The 22,832-nt window shown below is 42.3% G+C and overlaps 4 protein-coding genes across 4 annotated transcripts; 2 read left to right on the forward strand and 2 right to left on the reverse strand.

Moving 5' to 3' along the window:
• The first annotated feature begins 99 nt into the window (after positions 1 to 99).
• Positions 100 to 2,284, forward strand: LOC125765665 (glucose-fructose oxidoreductase domain-containing protein 1). Its single transcript, XM_049431037.1, has one exon. The coding sequence runs from the start codon at positions 352 to 354 to the stop codon at positions 1,609 to 1,611; it is 1,260 nt and encodes a 419-aa protein (XP_049286994.1). The 5' UTR covers positions 100 to 351; the 3' UTR covers positions 1,612 to 2,284.
• Positions 2,194 to 10,766, reverse strand: LOC125765651 (cilia- and flagella-associated protein 57). Its single transcript, XM_049431008.1, has 8 exons — positions 10,512 to 10,766; positions 10,358 to 10,441; positions 9,370 to 10,274; positions 8,758 to 9,293; positions 8,198 to 8,683; positions 6,965 to 7,202; positions 5,805 to 6,886; positions 2,194 to 2,451 (listed from the first exon to the last, which is right to left on the reverse strand). The coding sequence occupies exons 1-8, from the start codon at positions 10,682 to 10,684 to the stop codon at positions 2,311 to 2,313; spliced, it is 3,645 nt and encodes a 1,214-aa protein (XP_049286965.1). The 5' UTR covers positions 10,685 to 10,766; the 3' UTR covers positions 2,194 to 2,310.
• On the forward strand, positions 2,826 to 5,809 carry LOC125765659 (sphingomyelin phosphodiesterase 1-like). Its single transcript, XM_049431024.1, has 4 exons — positions 2,826 to 3,618; positions 3,692 to 4,655; positions 4,750 to 5,296; positions 5,364 to 5,809. The coding sequence occupies exons 1-4, from the start codon at positions 3,501 to 3,503 to the stop codon at positions 5,718 to 5,720; spliced, it is 1,986 nt and encodes a 661-aa protein (XP_049286981.1). The 5' UTR covers positions 2,826 to 3,500; the 3' UTR covers positions 5,721 to 5,809.
• A 159-nt stretch (positions 10,767 to 10,925) lies between the features above and the next one.
• On the reverse strand, positions 10,926 to 11,675 carry LOC125765682 (gamma-secretase subunit pen-2). Its single transcript, XM_049431083.1, has 3 exons — positions 11,489 to 11,675; positions 11,287 to 11,391; positions 10,926 to 11,207 (listed from the first exon to the last, which is right to left on the reverse strand). Exons 1-3 carry the CDS (start codon positions 11,547 to 11,549, stop codon positions 11,068 to 11,070), a joined length of 306 nt encoding a protein of 101 aa, XP_049287040.1. The 5' UTR covers positions 11,550 to 11,675; the 3' UTR covers positions 10,926 to 11,067.
• Positions 11,676 to 22,832: the final 11,157 nt, after the last annotated feature.

A 22,832-nucleotide genomic window follows, 5' to 3' on the forward strand; every position in this document is an offset into this window, starting at 1 on the left:
CGTAACAAAATGTAACGCTAATTCTGACAGTTGAACGTAACGCAGCATATCAGATGGAAATTAGATATTATTTTGCCTTTTGTTGCTATTGTCTTGGATGATATCTGTTGTTTAAAAATCGATTTCTATTTGTTTCCATTTAAATTTCCAAAAAGTGGTTGTAAAAGTTGTCATATGTGTTGACCATGTGATTGTTTACGTTTGTGGCACATTGTCAAAGTGCGCTGGATTTGTTTACAGTTCGCAAGGCATGAAAAAACAACATTCATACGTTTGCTAAATTCGGTCGCGTTTTCGTGTCGTGCGTTTTATGTGTTTCCAGCGGTGAGTGCGTGTTTGAATCGTTGGAAAATGTTACCAGGAATCGGAATGTTCGGTACGGGCGAGGTGACCCACGTGCTCGTGCCAATACTGCGTGACAAGGGTTTCAACATTGTTGCGATATGGGGACGCACAGGCAAGGAAGCGGAACAGGCAGCACTCGAGCTGAAGATACCGTTCCACACGGCCAAGATCGACGATGTGTTGCTGCGGAAAGACGTCGACCTTGTGTTTATCACCTGCCCGCCGTTTCTGCACTCGCAGATATCGGTGAAGGCGCTCGGCATCGGCAAACATGTCGTGTGTGACAAACCGATGACGCTGATGCAGAGCGATGCACTGAAGATGGTCCGTGCCAGCCAGTATTATCCGACGCTTATTTCCATCGTAAACCATTCGCTGCGGTTTCTGCCCGCAATCGCACACATGAAGCGCGCCATCCAGGAAGGTTACATTGGGCCACCGGGACCCTGTCTCGATCAGACGCTAATCGATGTGAAGGTGCGAATGGGTCCGCTATTCAACCGAAAGCGTTACGATTGGCTGTGCGACGAGTCGATGGGTGGTGGGGCGCTTAATCTCGTCGGCAGCCATGTGATAGATTTGGTGAAGTTCCTGACGGAGCGGAAAGCGATCCGTGTGCATGGAACGGTACGCACGTACGCAATGTACGCCGCACATTCACACACTGGTATACGGAGAGTAGCCGCACCGGACGTGTGCACTTTCCAGATGGAGCTCGAGAGTGATGGCAGCACCAGCAGTGCGCTCGTGACGGTGAACATCAACTGTCACGAGTCTAACAACGCGTTCCAGCAGGAAGTCGTCATTTACGGTCCGGCGGGTCATTTGACCGTACGTGGAGGGGATCTGGTTGGGCATCGTTTGAATGCCGATACGGGCGCCATCAAGGAGGAAATGTTGTACGTGGATGTCCAGGATCTTCAGTTCTCTACCTCCGATACGGCCCTACCCAGACCGTATGTGAAGGGCCTCTGCAAGCTTGTCGGCGCACTTCGGGATGCTTTCCATCCGAACAAGGAAAGCGCCGGTTGGATTAAGGAACCGGTACAGGCAGCGGCCACCTTCGAGGATGGTCTGTACGTGCAGGCAGTGCTGGATGCGATCCGCAAGTCAAGCAACGAACGGTGCTGGACGAAGGTGAACGTTTGCACCGAATCACCGACGAACCAACAGAAGCAAAATGTGCTCGCAACTGCTGCCGCCCGCATCGCGTCCGTCTCGGCCATCCGGGCCGATCCCAGTATTAATCATACCGGATACTTTTAAGCAAACAACCCAATCAGATTGTAATGAACAAACCTTCTTTTGGGTTACTTTGAGCGAGATTGCTTGGCTCAATCATTTTTATAGCCGCGTAGCAGCGTCGGGAAGCGGAAAGTATTGTTCTTTTTTTTACACTACACACACACACAAATCGTTCTATTTATTGTGCATTTTTTCTACTAATAGCAAACTAGTACTATTTAATGCCTTACGCGAACAACAATGGGTGATCTTACCGTGATCACGACTTTGCTAAAAGACCTCTTTTATACTATATACTTCGTCTTTGATACTCGTGGAGTACAAAAGTTTACAATCATTTGTGTTTTTTTTTTATTATCGTGCATATGACTAAGCGAGTTTATTTATTCTTTTAAACGTTTGCATTCGTATCGTTTCTAATTTATTCACCCGTCCAAATCATTATGTCGTTTATTTATCTATTTTTCATACCTTTTCTAAAGAACCATTGTTCGTTCTAATGCCGTTAGTGTTTAATAAGGTGTGCATTTTGTTCGTACGAATTGTGTACGTCTTTTTTCTGTTGTTTTTCTATGTAAAACATTCGAGCGTACAACAAAGTAATACAAAGTATATAATAAATTATATTTATCATCACGTACAATTTTGCTCCAACCGTGAAGAGGGCTAGCGATTTCCTTCATGACGAAAGAACGCACAAACATTCGTAGTAGAACAGGTTCATACAGTTGGTGTCGTTTTGCGGGAACTTTGGGCAATCATTTCCGACCGTAAGGTTTGATTTTCGTTCGATAACGCGCGTACCATTTCCTCCAGTTTGGCCATCTGTTCCCGATGGTGTGCCTCAAGTGCATCGCGATCCTACAATGAAGCAGTAGCGAAGGAAAAACTTATGTAAGTGAAACACGTTAAAATACCATTTTACTATTATTCCCATTCCTTCCCAACATGTAGGTCAAGTGCAAGTGCATTGCAATCATTTTCCGCGCGCCTGTTGAGTTAATATTCATGCTGTAATTATAGACAGGTTTTGATTTGCATTCATCAATTCGATGCTGCTGGTGCATTGTTCACCGTTGAACGCTTATTGCAAAACGCGTGAAGGAAGTGAGAAAAATGCCAACCATTTGCATGCAGATTGTTCCACCCGGTGCACACGGCGATAAATGGATCGCTTTCACGATCGATCGCTTTCACGATCGATCGCTCACAAGCCAGAATTAAGCGTGAGAAGAAGTATTCTGAAGATTCCTTTTATTTGTAATGATTGTTTTTCTTTTGATAAAAGAAGCTTCTCTACTCAAAACTCTATTTGTTTAATTGTTCTGTCCGCAAAGAGAGAACACCAAGAAAAGAGAAGATTGTCCAGGTGGCAAATACATTAGGCACGAGATTTAATGTTGCAATAACATAGAGAGCTACTAAACATTGACCTTTGTATAAAAGCAAAGTCAATCGACCATAAGCCACACAACCGCCCAAGGGTGAATACTTAGAGCCTTATCTTGCCCAGATTACTAACATAGCATCCAAAACATCGATATGCGAAGCTTCAATCAAGAATTGTTGTTCCAATTCCTATACCTTTACGAGTGAGAATTTGCTCGAGGTCAGTTGAACCGATCCACAGCATAGGGCGGCCACTGTACGACCAGAGTAACTCACCTTTATACCACCATCGTTCTGCTGTACCGCATACTCATTAAAAAAAGCAAACATCAACGCATATCATTATCGTGTACATGAACAAGACGAATTACCATCACAGCTTTGATTAGCCGTATGGGAATCGGTGGTGCTCCGTAATGGTATTGTGCGAAGATCAAGCTACTGCTACTGTGTTGGGCTAATCCTCAGAAGGTTATCGGACGTGCTGCGGAACAGTCGACTTTCATCCGATCTGGTTCGAAATGTTACCACAGCGGAGTTGGTTTTTCGTTTTGGTGGGACTATTTTACGTATTTGATCACGTCCATGGAGCGGACACTCCGGGATCGCCACGAGGATCACCGTACAGGATTGATCTAGGTAAGATGGAGTGTGTGTGTATGAGTGAAGTTGATGCAAGAGATGATCCTTTCGTGATTTCTTTCCCAACTAGCTCAATACAATCAAGCACTATTGTCAAGGGTGCGTACCATCGTTGAAGCGTCCGAGCTGGCCGAGGATCAGTATGTGCCGTACTTTGAACTACTGCCAGAGTACCGTGAACGTTTGAGTGGTAACTTTCTGATCGATGGTTTTGCACGTGCTCGTGATGCTGCTCGCTGTCTCACGTGCATGTCCAGTTCGTATTTGTTTTTGAGCTTCTACAACGAAACGATTGTGAACGGTCAGGGCAACACCGAACGGGTATGGACGTTCGCTAAACGCATCTGTCGGCTGCTCGGTTTCAAGGCGTATCTGTGCGAGGGCATCGTAAACTTGAACGGGAAGGTGATCGAGTATGTGCTTCGCAACCGTACACCGTTCCCGGAACCGGACGACATCTGTCAGGTGTTCCTGCAGGAGCAGGATTGTGTGCGTGATGGCAGAAGTATAACGGAAGCGACACTCTACCGTACCGTCGACATCACACCACCGACGAACGTTCGATCGGCAATGTTTGCACGTTCCGATGAGTCCGGTTCGTGTGCGCGGGATGATTTACCACCGAGAAAAACATCCGCAACACCGCTAACCATCGTTCATCTAACTGACATTCACTACGATCCGGAGTATCTGGTCGGTGTAAATGCGGACTGTAATGCGGAAGCATGCTGCCGGACACTGCCCGATCTGCAACCAGCAACGGGAGCGACTGCCGCTGGATATTGGGGTGATTACCGGGACTGTGATACACCGTGGCATGCTGTGGTGGATGTGATGGAGCACATTCGCAGCCAGCATCCGAAGATCGATGCAATCTACTTCACCGGTGACATTGTGCATCATTTCACCTGGAACACGACGATCGAAACGAACGAGGTTGCGATGCGCCAGGTGTTTGATTTGATGAAGCGCACCTTCCCGGGAGTTCCGCTCTATCCGGTGCTGGGAAACCACGAATCACATCCTGCTAACTTGTAAGTATTTTTAAGCCTTCCCAGGGAGTTCCAGGGAGGAGAATTAAAAATTCAGGGAGTAAGAATATTTAATTAAATTTCCCCCCGTTTTTAGATACGCTCCACATAACGTCGATGAATCGTTCCGGACAAGCTATTTGTATGACTTTGTAGCGGAGCAATGGGACGGCTGGCTACCGATCGAGGACATCCGGGGAACGCTGGCTGACGGTGGCTACTACACGGTGCGCACTCCTTACGGTGTGCGCATCATCGGGCTCAACAACAATCCCTGCTTCGTGCACAACTTTTGGCTGTTTTACAGCCTCGATTACTTTCTGCCCCAGCTGCAGTGGTTGCACGATACGTTGCTCGCAGCAGAACAGGCCAACGAACGGGTGCACATCTTGGCGCATGTGCCTTCGTACGACGATTCTTGCTTCATCGGTTGGACACGCGAATATCGCAAAATTGTCGAACGCTTCGCACACATTATTGCGGGCCAGTTTAATGGACACTCGCATGTGGATGAGTTCAATCTGTACTATAAACGAGACGATCCATCCGCTGCGGTAAGTGTTGCGTGGAACGGTGGATCAACGACTACCTACACCAAACTCAACCCAAACTACAAGGTGTTCCAGTTCGATCCGGTTACGTTTGTAAGTACAATGGGGTAATGTTTTCTTAAGTAAACGGTGTTCTTATAAGAAAATCTCTGCCTCGTAGGTACCTCTCGAACAAGAGACCTGGATGTATAACCTTACCGAAGCGAACCTGACACCCGATCGACGACCTTCTTGGTATCGTATGTACAGTTTTAAAAACCACTACCAGTTGCAAGATCTCAGCGTAAATTCGCTGCAACGGCTTGTGCAACAGTTTGCCCAATCCGAGGCGCAATTGCAACGCTACTGGCAAACAAAGCAAAAGTATTCCGATCCACTACTGCAAGAGGGATGTACGGGAACCTGTTTGCGGAATGCCCTTTGCGCGATCGTACGTACCGAGCACGATGACGAACAGGCATGCGAGCTTTTATACGAACGTGCGGCACAAACGAACGCCACGATATCTGGGAAATAGTTGGGCTTGGGACTTAAATTGCTATCGAGCCGGAAATTCGGGAAGATTGTACCATTTAACGTGCGAATAATGTTTAATACTTACCGCAACTGCTTTCTCTAGCTTTTGTTTCGCTTGTCGTGGTGAGATCGCCTTGCTGGACAAACCCAGCAGTGCTTCCATTCGCGTACAGTCTCGTTGCTTTTCGTTTAGCATTTCACGCAGCATGTTCAACTCTGCCAGCAGTTCCATGTTTTCTTTCTTCAACTTCAGTGATTCACCGCCATCCTTGCGCTGGTTGCTAGCCTTCTGCTTGGCGCTCTTCGTCAGGCGTTCGAGATATTCTCGCTGGCGTAGAAACTCATTCTGCACGTCCTCGTCTAGTGCGAGCGACTTTTGCAGCTCTTTATCATTCGAGTACCGGTGGCAGAGTTCCTTGACGCTCCGTTTGAGCTGCTCCGGTCGTTGAATCAAACCGGACACGTTGTAAATTTCACCGCACAACCGCTGATACTGGGCTTTGGAGGCACGGCATCGATTCCGCTCGCGACGCAGCTCGAGATCGATACCGCAGTACTTGTCGCGAAGTTCTTGCAGCTGCAGCTCGTACTGTTTGTTGTTTTGCTGCAGTTCCTCCAACTTTTTCTCCATCTCGAGTATGAACTCTTTCTTCTCCTTTATTTCGCGCTCCTTCGGTTCAATCTGTGCCTTCAGCTCGGTGATTTTCATCGACAGCACCTGTTTGTACTTTTCCAGCTCGGAATTTTTCTTCCCCAGCTCGAACACTTTCCGATCTTTGTCCTTAATTGTACCGTCCCGTTCGGCCAACTCTTTGCGCAAACCGTCAATTTCGCGCTGATGCTGTCGGATGCTCTGTTGAAACTTTCCGTGCTGGGCTTGCATCGTTTCAATCTCCTTCCGGTACGCTTCCGCCTCCCGGCTTAATGTGGAAAATTTCTTCTTCAGCACACCTGCCTCACCGCGCCACTTGATGGAATTTTCCTCCTCTTCCTGGAGCTTCTTCTCGTACTGCAGCTGCAGCTCCACCTTGTGTCTATCATTGTCCACGTCCACCTGCCGACAGTACTCATCAAATTCCGCCCGCTTGCGATCCATATCCTTCAGCATGTTTTCGATGATCTCTTGCTTTTCATTTAAAAGCCTTTTCTGGTCTGCTTCCATCGATTCTTTTGGTGGGGAGAAAAAAAAGCAAACACATGGTCACATTTGGGATGATTTGCATAATGGGGGAGATTCTTCCATACCTATAGTGTCCTGCAAACAACCCGCTGAGCGGCGCAACTTAACTTCGTACTCTTCGCGCATCGCATCCATTTTGTTCTTCATGCTCGTCAGCTTGTCGTACTCCATGATGATCTTTTCGTGGAACTGTGCCTCAAAGTCCATCATCTCCTTCTGGTGGTCCTCCTTGCCCTGTGCTATGCTGGCCGTGATAAGATTAAACTCTTCCGTGTGTGCCTGTTCCATTTCGATATTCTTTTTCTAGAGATAGTAACAGGAAAGTTAGTATGTTACAGGGTTTATCAGGTCAATATGGCATCTGAAAGGTATAGTTCGCCGGCCAGAACATGTATTTCGTTTCCTGGTAAGTATTTCATTTGCCTCAACATGAAAATCCTCTTGCCCAATATGATTTTAGAGATTATTGTTTTAGCTTTTTCACCGGGATTGTTGCCTGCTCCTGCTCGTTATTTGTACCATATTTTCTAATTTATTTTTTATGCTTTTTTATAGTTTTTTTTAATCAAATCATATCATTTAATAAAGGGTGAGGACACAGCTTTACGCTGTTGTGCCATTTGAAGAAGAATTTGTTAGATTCATTAAATTATGAGAAGTTTTATTCACGAACATTTCGAAAACATGCATGTGTATGTGTAGCATGTGTCAAACCGAATCCGAGCAAAATGTAAACAAACAAAAATTTAGCATGGTACTTTTTATTCCAGCAATTATATATTTCGAATAGATGAACGGAGGAAGTATAATTGCATTGCAAAAAATAGTTTATTAGTTCTTTTACACTCCGTACACAATATCAAACCGTTTTATTGCATTCTACGCTATTACGGGATTGTTAAACCTGGCACTTACATATGTTTTCGAAATGTTCGTGATAAAACTTCTCATAATTGAATAAATCTATCAAATTCTGCTTCAAATGGCACAACAGCGTAAAGCTGTGCCCTCACCCTTTATTAAATGATATGATTTGATTAAAAAAAACTATAAAAAGCATAAAAAATAAATTAGAAAATTTGGTACAAATAACGAGCAGGAGCAGGCAACAATCCCGGTGAAAAAGCTAAAGCAATAATCTCTAAAATCATATTGGGCAAGAGGATTTTCATGTTGAGGCAAATGAAATACTTACCAGGAAACGAAATACATGTTCTGGCCGGCGAACTATGCCTTTCAGATGCCATATTGACCTGATAAACCCTGTAAAAGTTGGAAGAGCTTCCCAAATTCCTTACCTTAAGGTTCTCTATAGCAGCACAATAGTCTTTGTGGATGTCACGCATCTGCTCCGAATGGAATGCATCACCTTGTTTCATCTTGTATTGGAACTCCATACTTTGCTGCTGGATGCGCATCTCAAGCGTGTTGATGGATTCGTTCTTCTCGATCAGCTCTTGACGGGCGATTAGCACATCCGAACATTTGCCCAGCTCCGGTGCATGACGCGCCGTTTTACCTTCGTTGTTTAGAATGCGCCAGATGATCAATGTTCCATCGTCAGCCGCCGTTATCAGCGTACAATCATCGTATGTGATGCAAATCTTCGTTACTTTCGTGTTGAAAAAGCGAAAATTTGTACAATTTCCGCTGCTCGTATCAACTAGCGGGACTTGCACATTGTACAGATGTCCCTTGATACTGCCCACAAACAGAATCGCATCTGATCGAGCCAGAGCCATATCGGTTAGTGGAGTCAGTTCTGGAATTTTGAACTCACGTGCCTTGGAAGAAAAATGGACAAATTGACAAACTCAATAGAGCGTACAGAGTGAATATCACTAGAACTAGAACTTACAATATCTGACTTTGCAACTTCCCGGATTAGCCCCGTATTGGTGATGGAGTACACTGAGTGTGCATCGCTCGTCAGCGCTATCGAACGATACTGGATGCCTTTCTGTACGACCTCTTCCAATCGCTCACCAGTCACCACGTTCCATTTGTAGATGGCTCCATCGTTACCACCGGACACTAGTACCGCATCATCCGTAGACCAAGCCAAGCTCAGAATGCTACCATTGTGTCCCTTCAGCGTCTGTACCGCCTCGAACGTGAAGATGCAAATAAGCGTGATCATTTTTCCGTGAGCAGCGGCCAGCAGGTGACCTTGGTTCGAAAACTGTAGCTGAGTGCAGCTCGCCAGATTGAAGCTCTTCGTTTCCTTCAGATCGTCCAGCTGAATCTGAAGCAAGCGGAGTAGATCGATGAAGCCAACGGCGGCGAAAAACCCGGACGGATGTAAAGCAATCACACCGATTTCGATCTGGTACTTCTTCACCAGCTCCACCTTCATTGTTTCGTAGTTCCAGACGCGTATCGTTAAATCGCGAGCTATGGATGGTTTGAAGATTGCCGGCAAAGATGAGCTGTGAAGTGCGTGGGAGATATTGTTTGCTTATACACTTACATGCTGTCATGACGATCGGCTTCCACGAGCAGACAGCCATCCCGATGATACCGCTAATATGCAGCGGTTCGCCGAGGTTCTGAAACACCAGCTCACTGATCTTGAGCGTTTCCGGTACGATCAGCATGCCGATGTACAGCTGCGAGTGCATGGTCGCAACCACGATCGTGTCCTGCTCCTCGTTAACCGCCACATTCATGATCTTGTACTGCTTCTCCTCGTACAGCGTGACCGGGACCCGTATGACGGACTTTTTCCGGAAGTTATAGTTCGATTCGCGCTCGAACACGTGCACCACGTTGTGGATCGCGTACAGGAAACCCTTTGCGAACTGCGTCAAACAGAGCACTTCGTGCTTCAGCCCTACAACTTCCGCCGAAGTGGTTGCCCCAAGGTCCGTGTCCCCCTCGCCGGACAGATCCACCGTCTCGATCATGTCGGCCCGCTGCCTGATCTTCAGCTCACCCGACTCTACGAAAATTATTTCCGTTTCGGCTGTGCCGGCAGCTAACACGTCCGACGATAGCCACGTCATGGAGGTGATCAGCAGATCGTCCCCCTTGATCGTACCGATCTGGCCGAAACCTTTGTCGGTACGGTTCATTATCTTGAGCATGTAGTAGCCACCGACGGCGACGATGGTGGCATCGTTCGGATTGCAGGACAGATAGACCGCCTGGCCCTGCTGGCTCGAGTTGGACGCTCGGCCGATAATGAGCGATTCGTTCTTGTCGAACGAAAAGATCGAGAGGAATGCATCCGGTTCGACGGACAGGACCGCCACTCCGCGAGAGTCATGCGTGAAGCAGACGTTGCCGATTTGCGTATTCGGACAATCCGCAGGCAGTTGAAGGGTTCGCTTCTTGCGTAGTACATCGATCTCGTACACGTTCACCATCGATTTACTGGCCGGCGAAGGAGCAAAAGAAGTAACGTTAATGTGGTGTGGTATGTCATAAGCAAATGAGGGTCTATTATTGAAGATTACTTATCGTGAGTTCTTTCAACGACGGCTATATACTTCCGGTTAGGGCTTAACACTATCCGTTCCGGGTGACAGTTTTGAGGAAATCTGTGACGGAGAAGTAAAAAGATTTTCTTTTATACTGTACTGTACTGCAAAAATATTTTGCTAAACGTACCTTAAGAACTTCTGCTTGTTGGTGGTAAAATCGTGTATAGCCAGCACTCCCGCAACTGGATAGATGATTTCCTGTTTGAGGGTAAAATGTACATTACCCTGTATATCCGTTCTTAGGCCGTAGGCATTTCTGGGTACTATTGATATCTGTTTTGAGCGGTTGTTCTTCTCCATGATGAATCTGGGAACTTGCTGAAGCAGATAAAACTTTGTGCTACGTGCACTTCCGGAGCAGTAAGACCAATCAATGAAGAAAAGTTTGGTGAAAAACTGCAATATAGGGCAACATGCCAAACAAAGTAACCAGCCAACGGAATTGAATGGTAGCGTGGCAACAACATTCCACCGGTTGCTAGTTAACAGTAGAACGATCTCCATAGAAAAACCAACAGAAACAAACAAGGAGCGCAACAGGTTGTTTCTAATGGACGTTTATTAGAAAAAGAAAAATTAATTTAGCTTGAATTTAATATTCATTTATGATTTCTTTAGCAGTTAATACTTGATGACAATGATTTTGCTCTTAAAAGTACACCTAATTAGCTATGGTTGATATCTCACGCCTGCCCTAGCGGTATGATAAAGCTGATGTTGTCGGCAAACTCTCCCCATTCGGTTCGCTTTAGCTGGAATGTGACAACCCAAGCAATAATTGCCACAATCCACACTAACGATCCTATCAGCGAGAATATCACATCTGAAAAGGGTACGTGAAAGATTGAAAGATGTTACCGATTAGAACCAGAGCTTCCACGCGTGGTATCGCCTGTGATTACATTTCTTAATCTCCTTCTGCTCATCGTAAGCTGGTTTGCGAAACGCTTCGTTGAAGAACCAGATCGTATTGATAGACCACAGGAAGGGAAGTAGCGCAAATCCGGCTAGAAACGTACATCCATAAAAGAGCGATGAGTAATCACAGTTCGATGATGCTCGAAGTGCTTCGACGGTATTTATATCCGACCTAAAGCTTCCTACCTTTAAAGTACCACTTGCACAAGTACAGCTTTCTTTCGTTTGGTGCACGCGACAGATCCATTTTGTGATCAGTAGTGTTGATTAAATGATAAAATAAGAATTTTGCGATAGATTGAGCAGATTTTGTTGTTGCTGTGGACACACAAACACAGCAGATGTAAACAAATCACAGCCGATGTTGACGTTTGGATTTGACAGTAGCGTAGCATGTAACGCCATGTAACGCACACGAAAAGATTCAAATAAGAATGTTGGAATATTTCACTTTGAAAAGATTAAATTTTCCATCTGCTTTTCATCCATTTAGAAAAAAAAACATGGTATCCATATAGTTATTGTTCATTCAGCAGTCGTTTTTCCGCATTGATTGATGTTCATGCTCTCCTGCTTTTTCAACTGATAAAATTGCCAGTTTTTAATTTAACATCATTGTGGCAAACGCAATTTTGCGATACGAGTTTAATGTCCTCTTTGTGTCTGTTCCGTTCTGGAGCTTTTTACCAGACGATCATGGTTTAGTCTACATAAAGAAAAAATCAAACAATACTTTATTTTTCATCCTACTTACGTCGTTCAAAGATGCAGGGCAAGATATGATGTCATAAAAATAACTAAAAACGATATTCACAACTACTCGTCCGAAGTAAAGTTTTCTTTATCGCTCGATCCATCTGTTTATCGATTAAGGATCCTCTTGCAACTCCATTAGCAAGCGATTCGAAGCGGATGTTCCGATCCTTTATCGCAGATGCTTACAGTTCCTCTCTCGACCCTTTCTTTCTTTCCTCTTCCCACCATCAAGAGAAGGTCAACGAACGATAATGTACTGTTGGGCAGAACCCAACACGGCAGCAGGGTGCATCCGGTCACAATCCATTTTCCTTTTATGCCGGGCGCATCCCGAAAATTATTGCCCCAATCTTCGCCATTGTTTCCCATTGGGGTTTTTGTGGCCCCGAAAACCCCAACACCCAGGGCGGTGGAATCGGATTGATCTTTCCGTCCTGTTTTCGCTTCTGTCTGGTCGGGTGGGCCATGTTTGGTGCGAAACGGAACTACGGATTGCAGTACTGGGTGATATGAAGGGTGCGGCATACAAATGTCCCCTCGTCCCTCACTCGGAGTTACCATGAGTGTTCCAGATGCAGACCGAAAAAATAACCAAAAACCACATAACCCCCATAACTACAGGCGTTTCATCTTCGCGTCTGCAATAACAATAACCATTACAATATATCTTGCGCTTGGGATTGTTGGTTTCTCCCGGTTACTGAAAGTAGTCTTCAAACTTCACTGATCTCGCCTTCCACAATAGTTATCGAAAATGGATCCTTTAACCGTTCAGTTTCAGCCGGTTGATGACAAACAGGCAGAGAGAAAAAAAAACAGCTCCGAACTGTTTCTATTTTTTAGAAGCATTCCGCATTCTTGCTCCATGTCGCTTTTAGGGGCTACTTTGGAAATTTCTAAACAGCAAACGATCGTTAGAATGAGTGATGCAGGATATAGCCATTACGGTAACCACCAAGCCAAGTGGACCAGCGGGCGACATCACCTTAAAGCCTAACCTAAAAAAAAAACCACGAAAACGATTAGCCATCATTTAGCCGCTTAAAGCGCGTCTCGATCGGTTCGTTCGGTGAACCGAATTCGGGGCGGTTATGTTTGTCTTTTTTTTGGGGAGGGGGACGGTGGGAAACAATTCTGTCGCTACCATGAAGCTGCGAACGTCCCCATTTGGTGGGGTATTTGTGTGGAAGAAGATGTTACCTAAATTATAGATTTCTCATATTTCGTCGTTAGTGGCGGTGAGTACCGTTGGCAAATGGATTACAGATGTTTAGGGGATCTAATGTTCACAATCTAAGGTACAACAACGTCTAAAGAAAGGGCAAACTAGGTGGTATATAAAAGTCGTAAGATTAGTGACACACTGGCACCGTCGTATTCAGGATTACGAAAGGAAGAAAACCGTATGGTTTCTTCTCTCGCTGCTACTACTACAATCGAACGATCGTTGTTTTTTTTTTTTGCTGTAACTGTATGGAAGCAAAAGTGCATAAGAAGCAGCACGAGGTGCTGGTGTTTTTGGTGTAAAGCTTGGAAATTATTGGCCTCATAAATGGATTAGAGTCGTGATTTTAGGCAATTAGTTAGAGGAAGGACGGATGCTGATCCGGTAACTGCATCGCATGGGAAGGGGTGTTGGCAATGGCAATAAAATGCAATGGGCCGGTTGAAGATATTCAACGACGCGAGAGATGACATCCGTTGTATCGGTGTGTAAAGATTGTACAAAACACCCGACTTCGTTTTACGTTCGTGTCCTATGCGATCGTTAAAGTCTTTCTATTAAAATTTCACCGTTTCTCTCACTTTTTCGGGTGTTTTTAATCATTAATTAAATGACAGAAATTCAAAGTTAGTTTATTTTTTTTTTTGCAAAAAAGATAAAATTACAAACTGGTCCTGTACGAATAGTTAACACACCATGGTCGTATCCGTATTGCCTATTCCTGCCTTTGCATATTCCAATTCCGGGAGATGATACCCATTTTGCAAACACGAAATGTGACCACAAGTCCGTAAAATTATTATGTGCATATAATTTGCACTCTGCTTTGGATTGGCCCTGTTTTATTAACCCAACCCGTTGACGAATCGATTGCATTGGGAGAAACAAAAAGAGAGAGAGAGAGAGAGAGTAAAAAAACAAATAGGAAAATAAACATCCAACAAATGGTCACAAAACTCAGGAAAGGATCAACAAGAAGTAACGCAAATATAAGTGCAAAGAAAAAAAGACTAAGCTTCGTACACAACATTAAGTGAACGGGTGAGGGTGAAAATAAATAAAAAAAAAGGACAAAGCAACTAAACGGATCGATACGATGGGACACAGCACCGAGCATGGTGAGATGAGAAAAACATTTCTGGTGTTTTTACTACATTTTTATAGAGCGATATAATATGATGACCACGACGACGATGCTCTGACGAGGTTGACGGCGACGAGAATGGATCGAAATGGCAAACAACAACAACAACAAAAAGGCAGAAAATAAAAAGCCTCCCCGAACGGATCGAGTGAAATGGGGTGAAACATAGGAAGAAGAAGAAGAAGAAGAAGAAGAGAAAAAAATAATCAAAACAACAAACGCGCCAATAAACAAACGGACAGACGGATACTAAAATGAGTTTGGGCAAGTTACATACTTCTTAACAAGAGTGGATAAGCGAGAAGGAGAGAGGAATAAAAAAAAACAACCCCCTAACCGATAACCCTCTCGTCAGCTATCGATGCACCGATCGGTGGGGCAGTGCATGCTGTGAATTCTTTTTTTTTTTTGAGGGGCAAGGGAGGCCACTGCATCGGATTCACCCACTGGTCAGAAGGTTTTCTTTTTCTTCTAAAAAGTGTTGTCATTTCTGCACCGTTTGATGTTTAATGTGCCAATCTCGGTCGCCTCATGCACACTGAGGCGAGGTGGAAAAATCAGGATCGAACATAAAATCGGATATATGACAGGTAAAAGCCAGGATTGAACGTGTCATACAATATCGCTCATGTTCTTATCTTTATCAACCTGAAGCCGGGTGTATTGGTGTTAAATGCAGGAAAAAAAAGGCTTACCGTTGAAAAATAATATGATTCCATGTACAATTATCTGGGGCGATGCTTTCCCTCTCCACCTAGTACTTAAATGAAAAATGAAAATAATACTCATTGGTAAAAGAATACTATCCACCGAGGAGTGGTACTTCATTTTAATCAGCTTACTTATAGAACACTTTTTTTTTTGCTTTGCATTCGGTTGCGATAAAATATTTATTAACACACGTCGGGAGTTCGATGGGAACTTTTTTATTTTTTTTCTTCTCTCAACCGGTTAAGTAATGGTGCCTGGAATGCGGGAATGTGGCACTTCGATAGATGGATTTTTATTCATTGGTAATTACACGGACGGATCAAACTGTGACCGTTGATAGAGGATAATCGAGGATGGATCAGTGTTTATTGTAATTGATCGTAGGTCGGAAGTTTAATTTGCTTCGTTTGAATTATATACACGGCGATAAAGAAATTAGTTGTTTAGAAAGTTTCATAAAAAACATTAATCAAGTGACGTAGAAAAGTAAACCCAAAGCTGAAGCATAGCTATTTTCATATTGCGTAGTAAAGATAGTGATTAGACAATTATTAGGAGTTACAATAATTTATAAGCATTAATAGAATTTACAGCATCATTTAGTTATTAAAAGCGTTGAGATACAAATTTCGCATGCTTAAAACAGTGACATGATGTCTTTCAAACCCCTTTCAAGGCATCCAAATAGAACCATTTAGAGCAAACGGCGGTTCCCCTTTGCCCCGTGTAAATCTGGTAGCAAAACAGCTCAACCATCATCACACCGTGGCCGTGAAAGGTGCGTTTGCCAAACCGTTCCACAGACAGTGCCGCGGAAAGTCGCCCATGTTCCGGACATTAATCGTGTGTCTTAAAGCCGGCAAAACCGTTGTGGAAACGGGCGGTAAAGGTGGAAAGTGGTTGAACAATTTGTACAAACACAGCAGCCAATGGGTCTGTTTTGTGCTAGACGGTTACCAGCACCAGCTCACCAAAAGAAGCGACAGATTTTGATGTTGTCTTACTTTTTGTTGTTGCTGCTGCTGCTGCTCTGTAGGTGAATGTGTGTCCGCACTCTGCACGAGTGTCACGCAAAAGCAAAAGCAGTGTGTGCGTACAGTGTGCCGGAATACGAACGATACGATTCGGTGTTGGGCAGAGCAAAGAGGAGAAACAGATCGTTTGTTTTTATTAGCGTACAGATTAATTATTACCATCAAATTTTCTAACGATTGCTACGGAGTTAATAGTGTATAATTTGTCACTAAATTAACGGAAGCCCGTTAGCCGCGGTTGCGGTCGTTGAAATCTTCCGTCCTGCGCCACGTTTGTTGTGCTGCTGCTCGGTCGGTCATCGTTATCTCGTTTTCGCCCGTGTTCTAAATGAGCCTTTTTGGAGTGTTTGAGAAGCAGGCAGCGCTTGTAAAAATGCCTTTCCCGTGTAAATAGAAGGAAATGAAGAGGGGTTTTGGGGGGAGCGGGGGAGAAGCGGAGGGATGTGAGTTGAGGTACGGCAAAAAGGATAGTGGTCTGATTGAGATGGCACGGTGCGGCAATAGCGCGTTGTTGCGTCTGAATGTTGCGGATCGCGCAAATTACGACAACGGACGATCAGCACCGAACAGCTACGTACAGAAATGTCAATAAAAATGTGTTTTACAACAGTTTTTGGCTGCCAGCGTTAGTCGTTTTCTTGTTTTGTTTGTTTTCACTCTTTCTCTCTACGGATTCGCTTTTTTTTTGGTGCAATGTAAAAGAAAGACTTGAATGAGTGGCAAAGCGACGAACTCGTCTCATTTGCGTTTACACCACTTGTGGGACAGTTAGGTGGGTGGGAGCATTGCATTTGGTGGCCATTTTTAAAGGAAGAGGGAAGGGGGGTGGGGGGTGGGAAAGGGAGATGATCACAATTCCTGCTGGTGGTATTTTAATCGGTTGTGAACTGTTGGTCGAAAGGATGCGATGGCTGGGGATCTACATGCTGCAACAATGTTGTAACTGATTGTTCAACGTATGAGCATTGACGATGGTTTGGCACTGAAACTAAAGCGATCGATTAAACGTTTCCGACTCAGATGGAAATGCTTGGGGAACATCACATTGATTTCTTCATTTCTTTCCACCCGTTGTTTCTGGCTTAGCTTCACCACCGGTGTGTCATCTTCCTCACACTTCTGGTGACAGTGCGATGATGTTAAATTTAGACAATTAAGTCAAGCAATTAATTGCTGTCGTTTTGCTGTCGTTTGCTGTTCCCATCACCACCAGCCCATAGAACGTTTATGCCCTGCCTGCTTTTACTCACACCAACCGAGGACGATCGTTTTGCTGCCTTCCCGTGGAACCGGTGCTGTGGATCTTAATCGCACCAGTTAATGACACACCTTTGACTTTTTCTCACATCCCCTGCCGATTCGTGCCACGACTCGGTTGGTGCAGCAGCAGCAGCAGCAGCAACACCATCGTTTTGTGTACTCTTTGCGCTCGACGCTTCTTCGGTGTGTGTAGTTTTGCATACAACATTTGGTTGGTGTTTCGCAAGCGAGCAAATGAAGCCATTCGCTGCTGGGTCGAATTGGCGTCGAAACGAAAGGTTCTAAAAGCCCCACACTTAGCAGGTCTCAGTTGTGGGTAGGCAGGTTGATACTTTGGAAAAACATGCTTAGTGGTAGGTAAGAAAGCTTGCTGGCAGTAGTGGAATATATTAGAGATGTGCAAAGTGAGTAAGAGTGAGATAGTGAGTTGAAACGTTGTTTTGCACGAGTTTCGTTCACTCACCACGAGGAGTTTTAGGGACTCTTTTTTTACCTACTCACTCATGAGTGTAAGCATGTAGCCGTGGTGAGTCGAGTTTGCAAAAAGAGTAAATACCATCAATCCTGTATAAGCGCACACTGCTTAGGAGATTAGCAAATTTATAGCATTTTTTTAATTATTTTTTATTCTTTTTTTATTTAAATCATTATTTGAGTGAAAAGAAACTTATTTCAACCAATTCGCATTAAAGTAAAACAATTTAAATTTGTTTGCAAAATTATTAAAAAAAAACTAAGGTTAGCCTTAGGAATTTTTCAAATTTATAGATTTTTTTTTCTTTTTTAATTTAAAGCATTACTTGAGTGAAAAGAAACTTATTGTAACAATTTTGCATTAAAATAAAAAAAATAAATAAATTTTGACAAATTTCCCACAAAAATGGCAAGGGGTAAGCCTTATGAAATTTTCGAGTTGAAAATTTGTTTAAATTTTTTTTCTGATTTTTTATTGTTTCTTGTGTTTAAAGCATTATTTGAGTGAAAAGAAACTGATTGCAACAAATTCGCATTCAAATATATCATATTTTTAAATTTTGCTAAATTGCTCAAAAATGAGGAAAATTTTACGTTTTCTCAAACAGGGTAAGGAACTTGTTTCCTCGAATAACTTCCGGCACGAACACCTGAGGGCATGGCCGTCCAAGAAGAAAATGTAGCCATTGGTGCCATCTATCGACCACAGGTTAAAGATTGGAAATACGTTGAATACCGACCGAGTTATAGACAAAACTTGGAGCAAAAATGAGGAAAATTTTACATTTTCTCAAACAGGGTAAGGAACTTGGTTCCTCGAATGACTTCTGGCACAGACATCTGAGAGCATGGCCGTCCAAGAAGAAAATATAGCCATTGATGCCACCTATCGACCACAGGTTAAAGATTGGCGATCCGTTGGATACCGACCGAGTTATAGGCAAAACTTGGTGCAAAAATAAGCCTTAGTAAATTTTTCTTTTTTTGAATTTTTCGATTTTTTTATTATTTTTCACTTTTTTTTTTATTTAAAGCATTACTTGAGTGAAAAGAAACACATTGCAACCAATTGGCATTAAAATAAATCAATTTAATATTTTTGCAAAATTTCTCAAAAAAAAACGTAAGGGGTAAGCCTTATGAAATTTTCGAGTTGAAAATTTTTTTAAAATTTTTTTTTGATTTTTTATTCTTTTTTGTGTTTAAAGCATTATTTGAGTGAAAAGAAACCTATTGCAACAAATTCGCATTAAAATATATCACATTTTTTAATTTTGCTAAATCACTCAAAAATGAAGAAAATTTTACATTTTCTCAAACAGGGTAAGGAAGTTGGTTCCTCGAATAACTTCCAGCACAGACATCTGAGGGCATGGCCGTCCAAGAAGAAAATGTAGCCATTGGTGCCATCTATCGACCACAGGTAAAAGATTGGAGATCCATTGGATACCGGCCGAGTTATAGACAAAACTTGGAGCAAAAATGAGGAAAATTTTACATTTTCTCAAACAGGGTAAGGAACTTGGTTCCTCGAATAACTTCCAGCACAGACATCTGAGGGCATGGCCGTCCAAGAAGAAAATGTAGCCATTGGTGCCATCTATCGACCACAGGTAAAAGATTGGAGATCCATTGGATACCGGCCGAGTTATAGACAAAACTTGGAGCAAAAATGAGGAATATTTTACATTTTCTCAAACAGGGTAAGGAACTTGGTTCCTCGAATAACTTCTGGCACAGACATTTAAGGGCATGGCCGTCCAAGAAGAAAATGTAGCCATTGGTGCCATCTATCGACCACAGGTTAAAGATTGGAGATCCATTGGATACCGGCCGAGTTATAGGCAAAACTTGGTGCAAAAATGAGCCTTAGTAAATTTTTCTTTTTTTGAATTTTTCGATTTTTTTATTATTTTTCACTCTTTTTTTTTATTTAAAGCATTACTTGAGTGAAAAGAAACACATTGCAACCAATTGGCATGAAAATAAATCAATTTAATTTTTTTGCAAAATTTCCCAAAAAAAACGTAAGGGGTAAGCCTTATGAAATTTTCGAGTTGAAAATTTTTTTAAAATTTTTTTCTGATTTTTTATTCTTTTTTGTGTTTAAAGCATTATTTGAGTGAAAAGAAACCTATTGCAACAAATTCGCATCAAAATATATCACATTTTTAAATTTTGCTAAAATACTCAAAAATGAGGAAAATTTTACATTTTCTCAAACAGGGTATGGAACTTGGTTCCTCGAATAACTTCTGGCACAGACATCTGAGGGCATGACCGTCCAAGAAGAAAATGTAGCCATTGGTGCCATCTATCGACCACAGGTTAAAGATTGGAAATCCGTTGAATACCGACCGAGTTATAGGCAAAACTTGGAGCAAAAATGAGGAAAATTTTACATTTTCTCAAACAGGGTAAGGAACTTGGTTCCTCGAATAACTTCTGGCACAGTTATCTAAGGGCATGGCCGTCCAAGAAGAAAATGTAGCCATTGGTGCCATCTATCGACCACAGGTAAAAGATTGGAGATCCATTGGATACCGGCCGAGTTATAGACAAAACTTGGAGCAAAAATGAGGAAAATTTTACATTTTCTCAAACAGGGTAAGGAACTTGGTTCCTCGAATAACTTCTGGCACAGGCATCTGAGGGCATGACCGTCTAAGAAGAAAATATAGCCATTGATGCCACCTATCGACCACAGGTTAAAGATTGGCGATCCGTTGGATACCGACCGAGTTATAGGCAAAACTTGGTGCAAAAATGAGCCTTAGTAAATTTTTCTTGTTTTGAATTTTTCGATTTTTTTTATTATTTTTCACTCTTTTTTTTATTTAAAGCATTACTTGAGTGAAAAGAAACACATTGCAACCAATTGGCATTAAAATAAATCAATTTAATATTTTTGCAAAATTTCTCAAAAAAAAACGTAAGGGGTAAGCCTTATGAAATTTTCGAGTTGAAAATTTTTTAAAAATTTTTTTCTGATTTTTTATTCTTTTTTGTATTTAAAGCATTATTTGAGTGAAAAGAAACCTATTGCAACAAATTCGCATCAAAATATATCACATTTTTAAATTTTGCTAAATTGCTCAAAAATGAGGAAAATTTGACATTTTCTCAAACAGGGTATGGAAGTTGGTTCCTCGAATAACTTCCAGCACAGATATCTAAGGGCATGGCCGTCCAAGAAGAAAATGTAGTCATTGGTGCCATCTATCGACCACAGGTTAAAGATTGGAGATCCATTGGATACCGGCCGAGTTATAGACAAAACTTGGAGCAAAAATGAGGAAAATTTTACATTTTCTCAAACAGGGTAAGGAACTTGGTTCCTCGAATAACTTCCAGCACAGGCATCTGAGGGCATGACCGTCCAAGAAGAAAATATAGCCATTGATGCCATCTATCGACCACAGGTTAAAGATTGGAGATCCATTGGATACCGGCCGAGTTATAGACAAAACTTGGAGCAAAAATGAGGAAAATTTTACATTTTCTCAAACAGGGTAAGGAACTTGGTTCCTCGAATAACTTCTGGCACAGGCATCTGAGGGCATGACCGTCCAAGAAGAAAATATAGCCATTGATGCCACCTATCGACCACAGGTTAAAGATTGGCGATCCGTTGGATACCGACCGAGTTATAGGCAAAACTTGGTGCAAAAATGAGCTTTAGTAAATTTTTCTTTTTTTGAATTTTTCGATTTTTTTATTATTTTTCACTCTTTTTGTTATTTAAAGCATTACTTGAGTGAAAAGAAACACATTGCAACCAATTGGCATTAAAATAAATCAATTTAATTTTTTTGCAAAATTTCTCAAAAAAAACGTAAGGGGTAAGCCTTATGAAATTTTCGAGTTGAAATTTTTTTTCTGATTTTTTATTCTTTTTTGTGTTTAAAGCATTAATTGAGTGAAAAGAAAACTATTGCAACAAATTCGCATCAAAATATATCACATTTTTAAATTTTGCTAAATTACTCAAAAATGAAGAAAATTTTACATTTTCTCAAACAGGGTAAGGAACTTGGTTCCTCGAATAACTTCTGGCACAGGCATCTGAGGGCATGACCGTCCAAGAAGAAAATATAGCCATTGATGCCATCTATCGACCACAGGTTAAAGATTGGCGATCCGTTGGATACCGACCGAGTTATAGGCAAAACTTGGTGCAAAAATGAGCCTTAGTAAATGTTTCTTTTTTTGAATTTTTCGATTTTTTTATTATTTTTCACTCTTTTTTTTATTTAAAGCATTACTTGAGTGAAAAGAAACACATTGCAACCAATTGGCATTAAAATAAATCAATTAAAAAATTTTGCAAAATTTCCCAAAAAAAACGTAAGGGGTAAGCCTTATGAAATTTTCGAGTTGAAAATTTTTTAAAAATTTTTTTCTGATTTTTTATTCTTTTTTGTATTTAAAGCATTATTTGAGTGAAAAGAAACCTATTGCAACAAATTCGCATCAAAATATATCACATTTTTAAATTTTGCTAAATTGCTCAAAAATGAGGAAAATTTGACATTTTCTCAAACAGGGTATGGAACTTGGTTCCTCGAATAACTTCCAGCACAGATATCTAAGGGCATGGCCGTCCAAGAAGAAAATGTAGTCATTGGTGCCATCTATCGACCACAGGTAAAAGATTGGCGATCCATTGGATACCGGCCGAGTTATAGACAAAACTTGGAGCAAAAATGAGGAAAATTTTACATTTTCTCAAACAGGGTAAGGAACTTGGTTCCTCGAATAACTTCCAGCACAGGCATCTGAGGGCATGACCGTCCAAGAAGAAAATATAGCCATTGATGCCATCTATCGACCACAGGTTAAAGATTGGAGATCCATTGGATACCGGCCGAGTTATAGACAAAACTTGGAGCAAAAATGAGGAAAATTTTACATTTTCTCAAACAG

The sequence above is a fragment of the Anopheles funestus genome, chromosome 2RL (genome assembly GCF_943734845.2).
Source record: "Anopheles funestus chromosome 2RL, idAnoFuneDA-416_04, whole genome shotgun sequence".
In the NCBI taxonomy this organism is placed as follows: domain Eukaryota; kingdom Metazoa; phylum Arthropoda; class Insecta; order Diptera; family Culicidae; genus Anopheles; species Anopheles funestus.